The 18,046-nt window shown below is 42.2% G+C and overlaps 1 protein-coding gene across 1 annotated transcript in view; it reads left to right on the top strand.

Moving 5' to 3' along the window:
- The window catches only part of slc18a2 (solute carrier family 18 member 2), a gene marked incomplete at both ends in the record, with an annotated part of 53,865 nt that extends 36,318 nt beyond the window's left edge, over positions 1-17,547 (top strand). Inside the window, 6 exons of the mRNA XM_079248949.1 lie at positions 994-1,072; positions 7,837-7,888; positions 8,504-8,567; positions 8,641-8,760; positions 14,331-14,464; positions 17,440-17,547. Coding sequence (XP_079105075.1) covers positions 994-1,072; positions 7,837-7,888; positions 8,504-8,567; positions 8,641-8,760; positions 14,331-14,464; positions 17,440-17,547 — 557 coding nt within the window. The remainder of the gene's footprint in view (positions 1-993; positions 1,073-7,836; positions 7,889-8,503; positions 8,568-8,640; positions 8,761-14,330; positions 14,465-17,439) is intronic.
- Positions 17,548-18,046: the final 499 nt, after the last annotated feature.

The following is an 18,046-nucleotide window of genomic DNA, read 5'->3' as shown; positions in this document are numbered from 1 at the left end:
TATAATTGGCTTTTTAAGGATTAAAATCCTAAAAATGACTGAATGTTTGGTATTTATGAGCAGGACATCAGTTGTTTAAATGATTTGTAAAAAGGAAAGTGAAAAAAGATTGTAATGTATGATGATTTTATGACAGTTTGAATGTGTGGACACTTGGCCAGATGGTCCAGCAGAGTATATGTTACATCTAGTAAAAAAAAAAAAAAAGACTGGGTTAAAAAAAAGTGTCCAAAAAGAAATTATTCTTAATTAAAGGCACTAGCCACAACACAGACGAAATGTTCACTAAGTAAGAAAAAAAAGTTGAGAAAAGAGACACCAGGAGGTCACAAGGGTTGAGCTGTCAGGGACACCAGCAGTGAGATTGAGATCCACATGCTGCCACAACAGCTTGGTGCCTCCTCCTCCTCCTCCTCCTCCTCCTCCTCCTCCTCCCTCCTGCTGGTCACCAACCTGAGCACTTTTAACTGTGGGATGGTTCCCATCCCTCGAGCAGGAGTTGACCTCTTTGCTCAGCCTTAGTTATGAATGCAGCATTCTGGTTGGACAGATAAGGAATCTGGCTTTCCAACAATAGTTATTAGAGATATATTTATTATTATTATTATTATTATTATTATTAATAGTCCCACCAACTGGGGCAATTAAAAGGGAGAAATGATAAACTAAATACAATTTTCCTTCCTTTTTGTGTTCAGTTTACATATACACTATGTATACATACATTAAAAGTAAAGCATGACATTGTTCTTTCCAACCTTCTTTGCTTTGCCTTTATTGCTTTGTTATTACTTTTCTCCTGCACGCTGTCGTGTATGAAGTCTGGGTCAGATAAAAGGAATGAGAGGAGAACAGGATATTAGAGTGTCACATGCTGGCAGGTAGAAAGCGGTCTTCATTACAGACAGTAGCTCCGTGATGAGGCACCGATAGAAATCTGCTTATCTTATAAATCCTGCTCACACTTTTATTCTCTCTTCTCTTACTGCTCAGGCGTTGCTTTCTTACCAGCATCCATCTCCTACCTTATTGGAACCAACATCTTCGGCACATTGGCACACAAGATGGGGAGGTAGGGAGGGAAATTACCCTTATCTTCGCCGTCCCGTTCTCCCTCTGTGGATGTGGTATCTGTTTCCGCTCCTGTAAATGAATTTTCAGGGGGTTTAGCTGTGTGTGTCCAGCCTTATTGAAGCCTTGATGATTCAGAGTGTCGATAAGTTCAGAATGAACATGCCTTCCCTCTGAATGGAAAGGTTTATTTTGTTGTTAACCACAACTTTATTTACTACAATCACAAACACTTTTCATGTTGGAAAAGTAAAGTTAATTTCCAAAGTTTATCTAGACAAAGTTCCAAAAAACTTATTAAGAAGGACATTTCAACCCCTGACTTGTCATAAATTTCATATCAGAGTTTGAGATTTCAGTTCCTCCAGCAAGCTTCATTCACACAAAGGAGAGTTATTCTTTGGGAGCTAGCTCGTCACCAGTATGTCCACTGGCGTCCCACCATGGAACCCTGCTGTACAAAAGCATTGGATGAGGAATGGATGCTGATATTGATACAACCAGGTCTTCAAGAGTTTGATGGAAGCCATCATTGCAGAAGTGATGGCCAAAACCTAGAAGCACAATCATCTTTGTCAGCCAAAAACATCAACTGCATGAATATCTGGAGGCATACTGGCCTCTTCTCGGGACCGGCAGCGTCTGGTGGACTTGAAACTGAATGTTGTTTTGCATAAGTCTACTCAGAAAGTCCAAGTTTAATGTAAATGTGGTTCAAAGTGCTTTACAACTATAAATAAAACAATAAAAAACAAACAACTTACGAAAATCAGAACACATTAAGATATGTTTGCAGCTCAAATGTGTAATCACTGGATTATTTTTAGGTGACATAAATCTGAACATCACTTGATAACAGGCAAGAAATAGCAAGCTTATTAAATAGAGACCCTGGGGTTAACATATTGACAGCAGCAAACTTAAAATGGACCCTTGTGGGAACCTTCACATCAGCCTTTTTGATTCAGATCCAAGTGCATTTTCTCGAAAAGTCCGCTTTGTTTGGGGAAATGTGAATGCACCAAACAAATTCTGATTCAGATCAAAGAAGTGGACTCAGTCCACCTTCAAACGCAGGTCTTGGCCCGTTTTTAAGTGGACCAAATACAGGAAGCGTACAACATTTTCTGCATTTGCAGTAGTATTCCATTGTGGGTAAATACATTGCGATCACGTTAAGGGTCCTGTGTCTCATCTGTTGTTCATACTGCATCCATTGTTGCAGTGTATAAGACAAAATGAAAAAACACAAAACAGCAACAGTTTCACCTCCATGTTGAGGAAACAGTTTTCTTCTTCACATGGGTCATGTCCTCTGTTTTGCGAAATACTAGTGCAGCGCCACCTTTGGTGGGAATGGAGATATATTATTCTAATGGTTTGGCTCGTTGGACTTAAGTGCGGCATGAACACGTTCTCAGTCCGCATGGATACACCCCCCAACAACTGAGCCGAGTCCCCAATCAAACCGAGTCTAGCGGACTATCCTGATGTGAATGCACCCTAAGACATCTGAGAGACTGCTGCTGAGGTGCACTTGTCATGGTGAACAAAAAAGATCTTACCCAACAAATAATATCCAGATGGATCTGCTGATAATGCGTTAAAGGGTGTGGTTTAAAAGAACCAGAACAGCTTAGCATTCATTCATTCATTTTCCGAACCGCTTATTCCAATGCAGGGTCGCGGGGAAGCTGGAGCCTATCCCAGCCGGCTTTGGGCGACAGGCAGGGCACACCCTGGACAGCTCGCCAGTCCATCGCAGGGCCACACACAGAGAGATGAACAACCACACTCACGCTCACACTCACTCCTAGGGGCAATTTAGAGTGACCAATTAACCTATCATGCATGTCTTTGGATGGTGGGAGGAAGCCGGAGTACCTGGAGAGAACCCACGCATACACGGGGAGAACATGCAAACTCCACACAGAAAGGCCACTGACCAAACCAGCCAAGGATTGAACCAGTGACCTTCTTGCTGTGAGGCCACAGTGCTAACCACTGCACCACTGTGCAGCCCCTGCTTAGCATTCAGAGTCAACAAATTAAATGAAGGTTGTTTTAGAACTCTGGGAAGTGATGTTGATAAAATTCCAAGTGCTGACATGGCAGCACAATTTGGGCACATTTTTCTCCAAGACCTTTAAAGGTAAGGGAAGTTTAGAAATGGCTGAAGTGGTTGTGATGGCGCTAACTCCTTGGGGAAATTGCTTTTTAAAAAAAAAAAAAAAAAAAAAAAGGCTTTGAGAGGAGCTTGCTAAGCATATGAGGCTGGGGATCAGTCACCAACAACCTGGGTGGAGAGCATGTATTTTATCATTATGGGCATCAAATAAGCACAAGGATAATATCACAGAAGCAGCTGAAAGCCGCAAGATATTTATGTCTGAAGACAGGATCATTGTTGCATGGTAACATGGTAGTGTGCTAATATGGAAGCTTGGTAGCATGGTAGAATGGGAGCATGGTGGTGTGGTTGCATGGTTGTGTGGTAGTTTGGTAACCTGGAAGTGTAGTAGCATGGTGGCATGGTAGTTTGGTAAGCATGGTCACATGGTAGCATGGTAGTGTGAAAGTGTGGTATCACCATAGTTTGGTAGCATAGTGGTGTGGTAGTCTGGTAACCTGGAAGTGTAGTAGCATGGTGGCATGGTAGTTTGGTAAGAATGGTAGCATGGTTGCATGGTAGTGTGGTAGCTTAGCAACCTGGTAGCATGGTAGTGTAGTAGCTTGGTATCATAGTAGTGTCACGGGGTAATAACCTCCAACTTTGGTTTCTAAGGGGAGCACTTTATATGAATAAACATGCAAGAAGAGATTTAAGTTAGTTTGTCCGCAAGTATTAGCCTTTGTATAAAAAAAAAAAAAAGAAAAAAAAAAAGACTAAAAACGTCCCCAAGGTGAGCTAAAAAGGGTCGTCAGCCACGGCCCTTTAATGGAGTCACTTTGTGATGTCGCTCCTTTTTCTCCCCAGTCTCTTGATGTGTCTCCGATTCCGTTCCGGGGAGGGATCTGTGTGAGGGACAGGTGATCAGCAACTGAATGGGCCTGCTAGTCTGCCTGAAGGGGTAGGACATTAATCATCACCCACAGGAAAAGAGGGAGAACTTAGCTGAGAGGTGGGGAATTGCCGAACGCTCCCCCTCCGCTGATCCAACGACGCGTCCTGTCACTGGCTCCTTCTTTGTCGCCTCCAGCTCCACCACGGATCCTCTTCCCGTCCTCACGCGTCCGCAGCATCTCCAGATCTTCACACGCGCTCCACATCATGAGCCACCATCCTCCTCCGGTCGCCGCTGGCATTGTCCTTCCTTCCTGCTGCTGGCACCAGTCCTTATGAGGCCCATCAAGATAGCGCAGCCCAAGCTGCTTGCCTTCCCTATTGGTCACATTCTCCTTCCGCCTCTTTGCCTTCTTCCACTTGTGCCTTAAAAACCTCCTTCACACCTGTTCCTCGTTGGCCAATTAACTCCCTGCCAACCCAGTGGCAGGGAGGAGGAATGCCAGCCGCGGCCAGCCGGCAATCAGTGACCCCACCTACAACACAAAACCTACAGCAAATAAAACTGTCATGCACAAAAATAAAAAAAAACTATAAAACCAAAACCAGAGGGCAAGGCCAACTGATCACCACAGTTCCGTCACCTTGACATTTCCCCAGTCTTTTAAAATGGTCGTCCCGACCATCTACTTCACCTGATATAAAAAGGGAGTCACCACTAAATTGGATCCACAGCAGCAAGACATAAAATGTCCAAGAAACCCAACTATGCCCTGGAAGTTACAGCCCCTCTGATAAAGTCAGTGTTGGCCATACCTGTTATGGACTACAAGTGGCACTCAGTCCTGCAGCCACAACATTGAGGGAGTGGAGGGCTTGATTCTCTGTGTCACTCTTATCCAGTTCCACTTGCAGCTTGCTTGAGTCAGCTAGCCCTCCAGTGTCTTGGCTGCCCCATCAGACCAGGCACCTAATGCCCCTGATGCAGCTCTCGTTTCCTGGACCCAGGCTCCCGCTTCATCTCCATCTCACATCCAAGCTACAGTCTGGTTTGGCTCATGGCTCCCCATGGTCGGCTGGCCCTCCAGTTTCCTTGCCGCCCTGTCAGACCCAGCACTTAACGCCTCTGACCCGGCTGTCGTTTTCCTGGACCCAGGCCCCCTCGCCACCTTTGTCAGCCATAGCCAAGCACTTACCTACTCCATTTTTCCAAAACAGGTGACACCAGAGGAACATCCAGCTCCTCCACCCTCCCTCAGTCCTGGTGGTTTCAACAATGGCCATTAAAACAGACATTGCATCATTAAAATACCTTTCAAATACAATATCAAAGAATTTCACCCCCATTGTCTTCTCAGATCTAACCAACTAGCTCCCCTTCAAGAGTCTGCAATGCAACTCCAGCCTGCTGCCATTGGCTAAGTCTTTGTATCCTCCCAGAGACTGCCACTTGGACCCACAGTTGTGGACATCTGGTTGGATGTCCATTAAGTTGTGAGAACAAGGTGGTCTCCTCAATACCAAAGACACTATAAAGTGTTCTGGGCATGTTATTGTTTTGACTGGCATCCATTTGACTACGCCATTCTCCAAATTTATTATCAGGCTGTGCCCCGCTAAACTTGGGTACCCAGGGACCCCCCATAGAAAAAAGGCAGCATCATCATCATGGGCTGTCCACCCGATCGCATCTCCTCAGTTGACATGTTGATTCAATATAGAGGCTCAACCCAAAGAACCAATCCTGCCGACTTTGGTTTCTAAGGGGAGCACTTTATATGAATAAACATGCAAGAAGAGATTTAAGTTAGTTTGTCGGCAAGTATTTATTAACCTTTGTATTAAAAAAAAGACTAAAAACGTCCCCAAGGTGAGCTAAAAAGGGTTGTCAGCCACGGCCCTTTAATGGAGTCACTTTGTGATGTCGCTCCTTTTTCTCCCCAGTCTCTTGATGTGTCTCCGATTCCGTTCCAGGGAGGGATCTGTGTGAGGGACAGGTGATCAGCAACTGAATGGCCCTGCTAGTCTGCCTGAAGGGGTGGGACATTAATCACCACCCGCAGGAAAAGAGGGAGAACTTAGCTTAGAGGAGGGGAATTGCCGAACGCTCCCCCTCCCCTGATCCAACGACGTGTCCGCAGCGTCTCCAGATCTGTCACACACGCTCCACATCATGAGCCACCATCCTCCTCAGGTCGCCGCTGGCATTGTCCTTCCTTCCTGCTGCTGGCACCAGTCCTTATGAGGCCCATCAAGATAGCGCAGCCCAAGCTGCTTGCCTTCCCTATTGGTCACATTCTCCTTCCGCTTCTTTGCTTTCTTCCACTTGTGCCTTAAAAACCTCCTTCACACCTGTTCCCCGTTGGCCAATTAACTCCCTGCCAACCCAGTGGCAGGGAGGAGGAATGCCAGCCGCGGCCAGCCGGCAATCAGTGACCCCGCCCACAACACAAAACCCACAGCAAATAAAACTGTCATGCACAAAAATACAAAAAACTATCAAACCAAAACCAGAGGGCAAGGCCAACTGATCACCACAGTTCCGTCACCTTGACAGTAGCATGGTAGTTTGGTTGCATGGTTGTGTGGTAGCATGGTAGTGTGGAAGTGTGGCATCATCATAGCTTGGTAGCATTGTATTGTGGTAGTTTGGTAACCTGGAAGTGTAGTATTATGGTGGTATGGTAGTTTGGTAAGCATGGTCACATGGTAGCATGGTTGCATGGTAGTGTGGTAGCTTAGCAACCTGGTAGCTTGGTAGCATGGTAGTGTGGTAGCTTAGCAACCTGGTAGCTTGGTAGCATGGTAATGTAGTAGCATGGGATCATGGTATTTTGGTAAGCGTGGAGACATGGTAACTTGATAACATGGTAGCTTGGCAGCATGGTGTCATTGTAGCATGTTACCATGATAGGCTAATAGCATGGTAAAATGGTATTGTGTTAGCATGGTATCATGGCATCACGGTAGTGTGGTAGAATGGTTGCAGGGGCACCTGCTTCATGGTACTGTTTGACCGTGGTGGCATGGTAATGTTGTAGTATGGTAGAATCCTCTAGCTGAGGTACCTGAACAAGTGTTTGAAGGATCTTAAATACTTAAATCAATTTAGCTAATTGTAGCTTTATTTATACAGCACCAATTCACAACATAGTTATCTGAAATCACTTTACAGGTACAATTGAATTAAATCCAGTTCAACTCAGTTTTCATTTGGTTTTCACATTTTGATCCACAATATTCCAATTTCTAATAACTTTGTTTATGTAAACTAATGAATAAAAATAATTACCTAGCTAAATGAAAAGTATCACCAGGAGCATCACTGATGTGTTCGATTTAGGTGCCAAGACCAGGTTCACCTTCCTCATGCAGGATGTCTGACTGTTGCCTCTGATATATTTATAATATTGTTGCTCCTTAAATAATCCCTTTCTATTGAAATATTATCTAAAAGGATTTTTACGGAATAATTCTCCAGGAGCAAAAAGTAATATTTCAGACTTAGTATACTCTACAGCAGGGATCTCTAACCCTGGTCCTCAAGGACCAGTGTCCTGCAGGTTTTAAGTGTGCCTGCTGCAACACACCTTATTTAAATTGATGTCTATTTAGCAGGCATGTGCAGAGCTTTTATACATCTGAGCCGGGTGTGTTCTAGCAGGAATACTTGGAAAACCTGCAGGACACTGGTCCTCGAGGACCGGGGTTGGGGATCCCTGCTGTACAGTAAGTATTTTAACTTCTTTTCTCTTTTCCAGATGGCTGTGTGCTCTCATTGGGATGGTGGTTGTTGGATTCAGTGTTCTTTGTGTAAGTTTGATGAACCTGCAATGTTGTTGTGAATTCAGATGTTATTCTGTGGAAACTGGACCAGCTGTGGGTTATTAAACGTTAAAAACAGCTGAAATCCTCCTGCTTGACAGACCTGGTCTTAAGTTCATCTTGGATGCACATTTAATGACAATGTTTGCCTCCAGTGACCTATGTAAACGGTGAGAGGAGCTAACATTGCCTATGTCTTTGAAAAAGAAAACAATTTAATTCACAAGTTTTTATATTTATTCATTTTTAAAATATTTTTTTAAATCTTTCACGTCAAACAAGAATAACGTTTGACGATAACCACATGCTTCTTGCGCAACACACACCCATATTGTCCAAGTCATTTCCCCGTGGTCATGCAAAGCAGGATATTTGACATTAAGTACATCTTATTAGCTCTATATTATTAGATTTTCATCTATATTTATCTTCATCTCCCCTTAAGTAAACTGTACGGGTAGATCTATAATGTGTAGCTCCGTGTTATATAATCTATCCCAGCAGTAAGCTGACTTCTATCACCACGTGTGGATTTTTATATTAAAACATATACAAAGAAAAAAAAAAAACTTTTAAACTGACCAAATACTTTGACTGTTTTAGGTTCCATTTGCCAGAGACATCTATGGTCTGATTCTTCCAAATTTTGGTGTTGGTTTTGCTATTGGTAAGTCTGTTAAATTAAAATTTGCTGCTGTTTGTGTGTAGTATTTAACATTAATGGCACTTGTGTGTTACAGGTATGGTGGATTCATCAATGATGCCGATCATGGGATACTTGGTGGACCTGCGACATGTGTCTGTTTATGGAAGTGTTTATGCCATTGCTGATGTGGCGTTCTGCATGGGATTTGCTTTAGGTAAGCAGAAACTACGTGATGGACTGGCGACCTGTCCAGTGTGAACCCTCTAACCTGATAATTGCTGATGTAGACTCCAGCTTCCCCACGACTATCACTAAGACTAAGCTGTAAAGAAAATGAATGTATGAATGAAATATAAGTAGAAACTAAATACATAAAACATGCTTAGTTACAGATCATAATATTCAAGTACTAATAAACACATCGGGTAGGTTTTCTGCAGTGGTTTACCTCGCATTTAACTGGCAGGAGATCTCTGGATAGATCTGAGATTTTTCTTTTTCTGCAGTCCAAGTCAGAAGTGGCGTTCCACAAGGATCAATTTTGGGGTTTTATTTATTTTCTCTATCATATTGTTTCTCTACATCGTTTGCAAGAGCAAGATCTCATCCCATTTCTATGCAGATGATATGCAAATATATCTGCTTTGAAATTCTGACAAATCCACACTGGTCAAATCAATCCAAAAATGTCGTCAGGCAAGGTGCGAACTTAACACTCGCCAGTTGTCACATGAGTTGTCACAATGCGTGTAAATATTCTTTTTGGCTAGTAAATTTCAGGGCTGTCTGCCACATGGCAAGTAAATGTCAGAGGGCTATCTACCACAAGGTGAGTTCATGTTTGTACCAACTTTGTCATGTTTTTAAGTTTTCATTTTGAGCAGATTTCTTCTTTATGCTTATAGACTTAGACTTAGACTTAGACTTAGACAGACTTTATTCATCCACAAGGGAAATTCTGTTGTCACAGTAGCTCAGAACAGCAATAGAGGAAGAAATAGAACAGCAATAGTAGGTAAGAGAAAAAAAAAAAGTAAATAGTAATAATAAAATAGAATAGGTACTATCCATAAAGTAATCTGGAATATGTACACTTTTACAAAGATAAAAGATAAATAAAACTATCTAAAGTAAAATTGGCAATATAGAATATGGAAATTTAGAAATTTACAATATATACAACATGTGACTAAATGCAGTGCCAGTTTACACAGAGGCTTTGAAATGAATGTTAGTTATCTGTCACAAAGTGGGGAGTTATTGTACATCTGTATAGAGAATGGTAAGAATGTGTTCTTGTAGCGCTCACTGTGACAGCGCTACAAGAACACAAGAAGTCTATTGGAGAAGGAGCTCCTTTGCCCCTCTACAGTCCGGTGGAGTGGATGAGCAGGATTGTCCATAATAGAGAGCAGTTTGTCCAGAGTCCCCCTGTCCCTCACTGTCACAAATGTCTCCAGTTGACAGCCAACCACCTGTCCAGCTTTGCGGATCAGTTTGTCAATCCGAGAGATGTCCCTTTTGGATGTACTGCTGCCCCAGCAGGCCACAGCGAAGTACTGGTAAAAGATCTCCAGCAGTTTACTGCACACATTGAAAGACCTGAGCTTCCTCAGGAAGTACAGTCTGCTCATGCCCTTCTTGTAAACAGCATTACAGTTGGCCCTACCAGTCTAGTCTGCTGTTCACATGGACTCCGAGATATTTGTAGCAGTCCACTATCTCCACCTCTGAGCCCTGGATGGTGATGGGCTCCACTGGTGTCCTCTTTCTCCTGAAGTCGATGACCAGCTCCTTTGTCTTGTCCACATTCAGGAGCAGATGGTTAGCCTGGGACCACTTCACAAAGTCTGCAATCAGTGTCCTGTACTCCATCTCCTGTCCATCCCCGATACAGCCCACCACCGCAGAGTCATCAGAGAACTTCTGCAGGTGGCAGGACCCGGAGCTGTACTGGAAATCAGAGGTGTACAGAGTGAACAGGAAAGGAGACAGGACAGTGCCCTGCGGAGCTCCTACATTACTGACCACAGTATCAGACAGGGTGTTCCCCAGCCGCACATACTGAGGCCTGCCAGACAGGTAGTCAGCAATCCAGGAGACAGTGGAGGAGCTGACACCCATCCCGAGCAGCTTGTCACTCATCAAAACAGGCTGAATAGTGTTAAAGGCACTCGAGAAATCAAAAAACATGATTCTCACCGAGCCTTTAACACTATCCAGGTGTGAGTGAGCACGCTGCAGAAGATAGATGACAGCATCATCCACACTAAATTGAGCCTGATATGCAAACTGTAAAGGGTCCAGGGCAGATGACACGAGGGGTCTCAGCTGGGCCAGGACGAGTCTCTCAAACACCTTCATCACGTGAGATGTCAGTGCAACCGGTCTGAAGTCATTGAGGCCAGATGGGACGGGCCTCTTTGGTACCGGTACTATACAGGAGGTCTTCCATAGCACTGGTATCTTCTCCAGCTTCAGACTCAGGTTGAAGATGAGGTGCAGGACTCCAGTCAGCTGAGCAGCACAAGTCTTCAGGACCCATGGGTTGACTTTGTCCGGTCCAGGAGACTTGTTCTGACGAACCTTTTCCAGCTGCTTCCTCACCTGGCCGGCTGTCAATGTCAGAGGGGACGTTTCCTCTGTGGGGGTGGGGGCAGGTGGGGGGGTAGAGGTGTTGAGCTGCGACAGGGGGGCAGGTAGGGGGGCAGGGGTGTTGAGCTGGGACAAGGGGGCTGAAGGTGAGGGTTGTTGATTGTCCGTCTGAGTGCTCTGTGGGGAGGTGTGTGTAGACGGTCCAGGAAGTGTGAGTACTTCCTGGACCTATGTTTATCTTAGTTAATTAGCGTCAATATGTGGAGATTTTTAGCAGGATCCAGCTAACCTTCTGAAAGAAAGCATGCTGAAATGGAGGATAAACCAGCAGGACCTACAGTGCCAACCAGAAAGTTCAGTAAAAAGTGTCGATATGGAGACGGTGGCGTTATAAGACACTGGCTGCATCTGAATATCCACACTATTCCCTAACCCCTCATTTACAACATAAAGCTACACTACACTGTGTAGCAAACTCATTCTGTCAGCAAATAAGACATGAAGCTGGCTATTTTCTCTTCACTGCCGATCAAGTAACTTGAGACTGTCACCATGGCAACCACCACCCGTTGTTCCAAATCCAAGCCAAACTTGTAGGGAAAAAAAAAAGGTTTTTATATTGTATTTTATTCTTTTTTTATTCAGTAAATAAGGATATAAAATGAATAATATGTACATTTTTAACCTGCTTTGACGTTCATGTCACTTGCGGCACTTTGAGCTCCCGTCACAATGCATTGCGGTCTGTACTGAGCTGTCTAGTAACTATCAATCAAACCTCACTACTTTTCAAGATGCATTGTGGGTAATTTTGAGTGCACTACTGTTTTCTCTCTGGACATTCGGACACCCCTAGAAAAAAAAAACGTGACCACTATATAGGACACTATGTATGGAATAGTGTTGACATTCGGACACAGCCAATGAAACAAGTAAAAACTGACTGGCGGTCCAATCTAAGCCTGGAGATGCTGTCAGATCTCCTGATGGTCCAGCTGTGTTTTCCAGAGATTAAGGAGTATGATCCCACTAAGGCTGTAATGCAGTAACAAAAGGACTGTGTCAGGTGCAGGAGGCCAGACTTCATGGACTGTGCGAAGAATCCAGAGTAGAGCGAGGATTCTGCATTTAGGAGGTTTCATTGAACAAATTCCAATATTACCCGTTTATCAAAGAAAAAATTCTTTCTTGTCAAGTTGCTGGGACTTCTTCTGAGTTCCATTCAAAATGATTTTGTCATATAGAAATAACATGCTTGAAAGTATTTGTTTGTAAAATATTCAAGTGTTTTTGGCCAGTATAAAATATGCTTGGCCTGTGTAGTTTTTTTTTAATCTACTGGCCAACCTGGCCGGTGAGCCAAAAAATTTTCTTTCGGACACTGTTTTCAGGACATGAATTAATTTAAATGACACAGTTCAGCTCTTGGAATAAAATTTAGGAGGTCATGTTTGATTCTGAACTAAAACCTGACAGGAAAACCTAAACTTTTATACATGGGGGGGACAGAGAGTGGGCAAGACTTTATCAGGGGCTCCAGATAGTGAAAAAGGAAATTATTGCAGTATTATTGCAGGTGCAGTATGTCGAGCTTGATGTGGAAGTAAGTGGATCCGTTCTGGTATACTGTCTGGTGGTGTTGGTAGACTGGATCCTAGTATGGACAGCTTCACATGGTGAGATGTCAGGCTGCTGATAATTGAACAGCGGTCTGTCTCGGTCTGATCTGTGTCCTTCCTCTTCACAAAAAAAATCAGATATATCTCTTCATTCTTATGTTATCTACAAAATCAGACTGGTTACAGGATAATTCTCCACATTCTCATGCTGAGTAATTAAGTACTTTTCAGCTAGCACCTTTGCTAGCCTCCTGTTTAAAGGAAACTGGATGTAGCGCTAGCTTAGTTAGCGCTAAGTAACCTAGATACCAATGTATCTTTTAGCATCTTTATAGTTTATTTTCAGCTCCAATGTGAAAATCTTGATTAACTTAATTGATGTGAAGTCTCAAAGTAAACTCACTTTTAGAAACATTTAATGTGTAAGTTCTCACATGTAAAATGATGAGATACTTCTGAATCAATGATTAGCTAATCAGCTCAACAAGGTAACTGGTGCCACCGACTGCTCTCTTAGCAGCAGAATTAGATGCAAAGCCAGTTTTATTTTCAGACACCATGTCAACAGAAAGCCTAAAGCAGAGCTTTGCTATAAGTCACTTACACCAGTTTTGGCTATTTGTACAACTAGTACAAAGTGTTTCCCAGAAAAGGGTGAAGACAGAGCCTCTGAAACATACAGAATTTATTGTCTGAGCATTGTGAGCTAACCTGATTCCAGCTTCTGACGTTTTACAATCATGTTGCATGTTTAGTAATGCAGTGGCAAATATCAGTAATGCAGGTGCGGGTAAAGAAGCTACAGTGTTGCTTTCTCAGTGTTAAATTTCAGCTTAACAGAATGTTTCTGAAGGACCAATGTATGAGCTCCACAATATGTACTGTAAAACATATTGACTGGATCCAGAAACAGAACAGTGAAGGCCTAAAAGTGAGCATTAATTTATCCCAAAGATGCTGTTAAGCTTCATCATTTGACCTCAGACCCAACAATCATCATTTGGATGATTCAGAAACATTTGTATTGAAGCTGAGCAAAGCCTTGTCTAAAAACAAACCCAACAATAAAACACAGACCAACATCATCAACGTAAATTAGATGCTAACTGCTCGCTTTTGTAGCCACTTTAATCATCTCGTTATCTTTAGAAAGCAAGCTTGTTTCCTTGCAACAACTAGTTGTAATTTATTTTTTAACTCAGGTATTTCTTATGATAATGGAAACTTTAACTTATTTTCATGTGAAAACAAGCTTTGTGATCTGAAAATAAAGACATCTAAAGTACATAATTGCAGAAATGGTACTCTTGGCTTCTTTATGTTGTGTTAAATTCTGTCCACTGCATGATTATATGTCTGGGACACTTTTAATTCCAAAAGGGTCCTATGGCACAGTCACTCAGTTAGCAGTTAGAATTGCTTGGGCTAAGTATGTATTTGTGTAGTAGGGTAAATAAAAGAAATTGCCACTAATCATTCATCTTGTCAGCTAATCATTCATCTTGTCAGAGCTGAATTGGGTTGCATATTGCTGAATTCAGCCAACCTGATCTATCATTTCCTGCTGCAGGTCCATCCATTGGAGGATCGATAGCTGAGAGCATTGGCTTCCCGTGGTTGATGACCATCATTGGAATCGTGGATATTTTCTTTGCTCCTCTCTGCATCTTCCTCAGGAATCCACCAGGACAAGAAGAGAAAATTGTAAGATTCAAAACTCTTGCAGAGACAACAATCCAATCTTCCATAAAAGCACAAAAACATGGAGGCTCAGAGAGAAAAGCATATTAAATACACCATTAAGTCACCTGCAAGGTTTGACTAAGCTAACTGGTGGGAGCACTTCCTGGACTCATCTGTTCCTGTCCGAGGTGATATTTGGATGTGGGAGAACAAATTAGACAGCACACAGCCTTTAGTTTATTGGCATAGTCATAAGTCAGTTGTACAAAAACACCAATGCGTTTCAGCCCACTGGCCTTCATCAGGAAGATAGAAACCTCCTGTTGGACAATTATGGTGTTTCAGTGATTATCTTTTAGCCATAATAAGGTGTTTAAACCCAACTCATGAGAAGCTTCTCATTTCTTCAACAACCATGTGAAAAGACACATCTTGTGGTTGCAGAAAAAATGTTAGACTGTTTAACAACAAGGGTAAACAACTGGCATCAAGCAGAGAAAACATTTAAGAAAGTTCACAAACTACGAACAATGGGGAAAGAAAGTTCAACACATTATTAAAAACTGGAAGGATAGTAGAAAATCAGGAAGAAATGTGGTCGGAAAACCATCCTGAATGATGGTCCAGCCAAACATTAGAGTGTCCATGCTTTATATTAATAAAGGTCAGAGTGTCTAACGTATTTCTCTCATCCTTAAGAACAAACTTATTGAATTGTGACCCCCAAAAAGCCAAAGAATGTGAATGAGAGCCAGGCAACAGAAGGGTTTGCTTTCGTTTAACTTGCCCTGTCAATTTTTATTTTGTGTAATAAAAAGGAAGCTTTATTCTGTTATTTTGTTACATTCTTGATTTTGTTATGTTGCTTAAAAACAAAAAAGTTTAAATTTCTCAGCTCTACCCTTCAGTTTAATAAAAAACATTTCTATTTGACAAAAATCTTTCGACTGTAATCATGATCAATAATTAAAGGCAAACCATTAACTGTAAAGTTTCAAGCAAAAAGTATCAGGATCAATATCAGTTTCAGTGTATAGTATATAGTATATAGTATATAGTATATAGTATGTTGTACAGTATAGAGATAGTTGCCTTGGATTTACTTGTTATCGGATTGATGCCAAACTGCAGTATAACCCAGCCTTAAGTCGCGCCATCATCCATTTTTCTGTTCCCCTCATAGAGTGTATATAAAAGATAAACGTAGTCTCCATAATGTTGCCTGTGGGTTTTGTCATTCATTTATTCATTTTCCAAACTGCTCAGTCTGATGAGGGTCACAGGGAAGCTGGAGTCTATCCCAGCAGTCATTGGGCGAGAGGCAGCTACAACCTGGACAGGTCGCCAGTCCATCACAGGGGCCGCAGGTTTCTGAAGAGCTAAACTGAAGCTCATTGGGCGGTTCCTAAAGTCACCATCTTGGCAGCATCAAGTGTCATCTATCCCGGAAAATTCAGAAATGGGCAAAAAGGTAGAACTGAGAGCGGGGCTGTGAGCGTGAGGTTGGATGATTGATGTTTATCAAACGCCGACCCGCCTGTAGCTATGAGCTAACCGAGCTAACCCAGAGATAACAGGAGCTAATCAGCTAACCGAGTTAAGCTAAGTCATGGTGCTAAACATGCAGTTGTGCTACACTCTGCCTTCTTGCATTGTTCATCTGGTACCTGTCTATCAAAAGGACACGCCCCTAACACATTTATTTCTGCTGTGAAGTTGGTCTTTTTAACATGGGAGTCTATGGGGATTTGATCTGTTTTGGAGCCCTAGTGGATGAAGGGGGAACTGCCATTTTTGGCACTTCAGCTTAGACTTCACTTTTAACCACCGGATGTTGCTCCTTTTCCCGTTTAAGATCGTGCTGCAGTGTCAAAAGACAGAAAACACTCTGCTTTCTGATTGGACAGTTTCATTTGTAAACATCCAATCAGCTAGTGGTGTAAAGACAGGTTCAAAAATCCACGTCTGCAACTTCAAAGTCTTGCAGGCAAGACGTCTTTAAAAATACTTTGTTGTTGTTGTTGTTGTTTACAACAATGCAGATCTATTTCTACACATTCACACACTGGAATTTCTCTGAACAATTTTTTTTAAATGGTGACAAAACTTGATTTATAAATAAAAACTGTGGAAATATTTGCAAACATTAATTTACGACTGTGTAAACGTCAGCAGTATTCCTTCGTCTTTAACCTCATTGCGTTCTGTTTATTTACCCTTCAGCTCATCTCCTCTCCTATTTCCCAATATCAGTATTTTTATCTTCTTTTCTGGGTCATTAGTTTTCCACCAGAGCTACTCTGATCTATGTGAGACCAACCTAATTTAGAGAGCATGTTGGACATGGCTCAGATGTAACAGATCCATATTGAAGACTGTTTCTGTGTGTGTGTTACGTAAGAACTAGTGATAAAATGAGCACCTGGCAGGGCTGGGCTATTATTAATATCCTGCTTTATACAACAGTTATGCAGGTTTAATAAAGAAGATTAAATATGTTGCTTTTGGTAAATCTCATTTAAATAAATGAGAAATATTTTATGTTAAACAAGTAATGACTAGAGAATTTAACTTCAGGAAATTCCTGCTTGTATAGATATGAAAACGTGTGCTGCAGGAGCAAAAACTCAGACCAGACCAGTCATAGTTTCACAACTCTTAAAGTTTGGAGGTGAGTGTTTGGGATTGGACAAAAAACGAAAGCATGGGGAAGCAATACTGGTAGAAAGCTCCAATTTAAACATGATGTGACATTAAAATGATTGAATGTCATGTTTTGATCCAGACCACCGCTGCTAATTGGATATTTCCTCTTCTACAGACCATTCTCTGTAAAAATCCCAGTCTCAGACCGACAACCATGTCACATTCAGTCACTGAAATCTCCTTTCTTCCTCATTCTGATGCTTCAGCAAGTCATCTTCATCATGCTTGCATCACCACATGCTGCCATGTTGGAAGCAGCATCTTCCATCTGTGTGTCTCTATCTCAACAGGCAATCCTGATGGACACCAACTGCTCGATGAAGACCAGGTCCTACTCTACGCAGGGGACGTACTACCAGGGGGAAAACATGGATCCAGACTATGACGATTATGATTAACTGGACACCCGCCATGCAGGTTAACCCTTCAGAGGATCTATTTTGTTGTACAAAAAAACAAAAAAAGAGAGAAAGAACACAGAAAAAAATCAATGAAAGAAAAGCCAAGATATTTCCATGTGAATGTTCAGTTGTCACTGTTCAGTGTTCTCTTTGCAGTTGTTCTGGAGAAAACCAAAGTTGTTCTTGATTTGTGGTTCCAAACGCATCGTGTGAGGGATATCTTTAGCCAACAGCCTTATTGGATAGAGAGATGTGTCAAAAAGCACTTTTTAAAAAGCAGCAGGGTTCTATTTACCTGTTGGATCCTGAACGCTCACCTGTCTCAGTTTAACTTCTCCCTGCTGTTCCTTCACTTCTGTCCAGAGTGTTATTAGCATAATCTGGTGTTCAAGTTGGTGATATTATGGCTTACTGTGTGCAGTTTTTTCTTTCTAAATCCGGGAAGATGAATCCACCTGATTGCATCTGGTTTTTGCTTTTCATTTTGTGTTTTGGA

This window comes from Telmatherina bonti, assembly GCF_933228915.1.
Source record: "Telmatherina bonti genome assembly, chromosome: 11".
Taxonomy (NCBI): Eukaryota; Metazoa; Chordata; class Actinopteri; order Atheriniformes; family Telmatherinidae; genus Telmatherina; species Telmatherina bonti.
The sequence above is the reverse complement of the archived record's forward strand: the minus strand, read 5'-3'. Positions and strand labels throughout refer to the sequence as shown.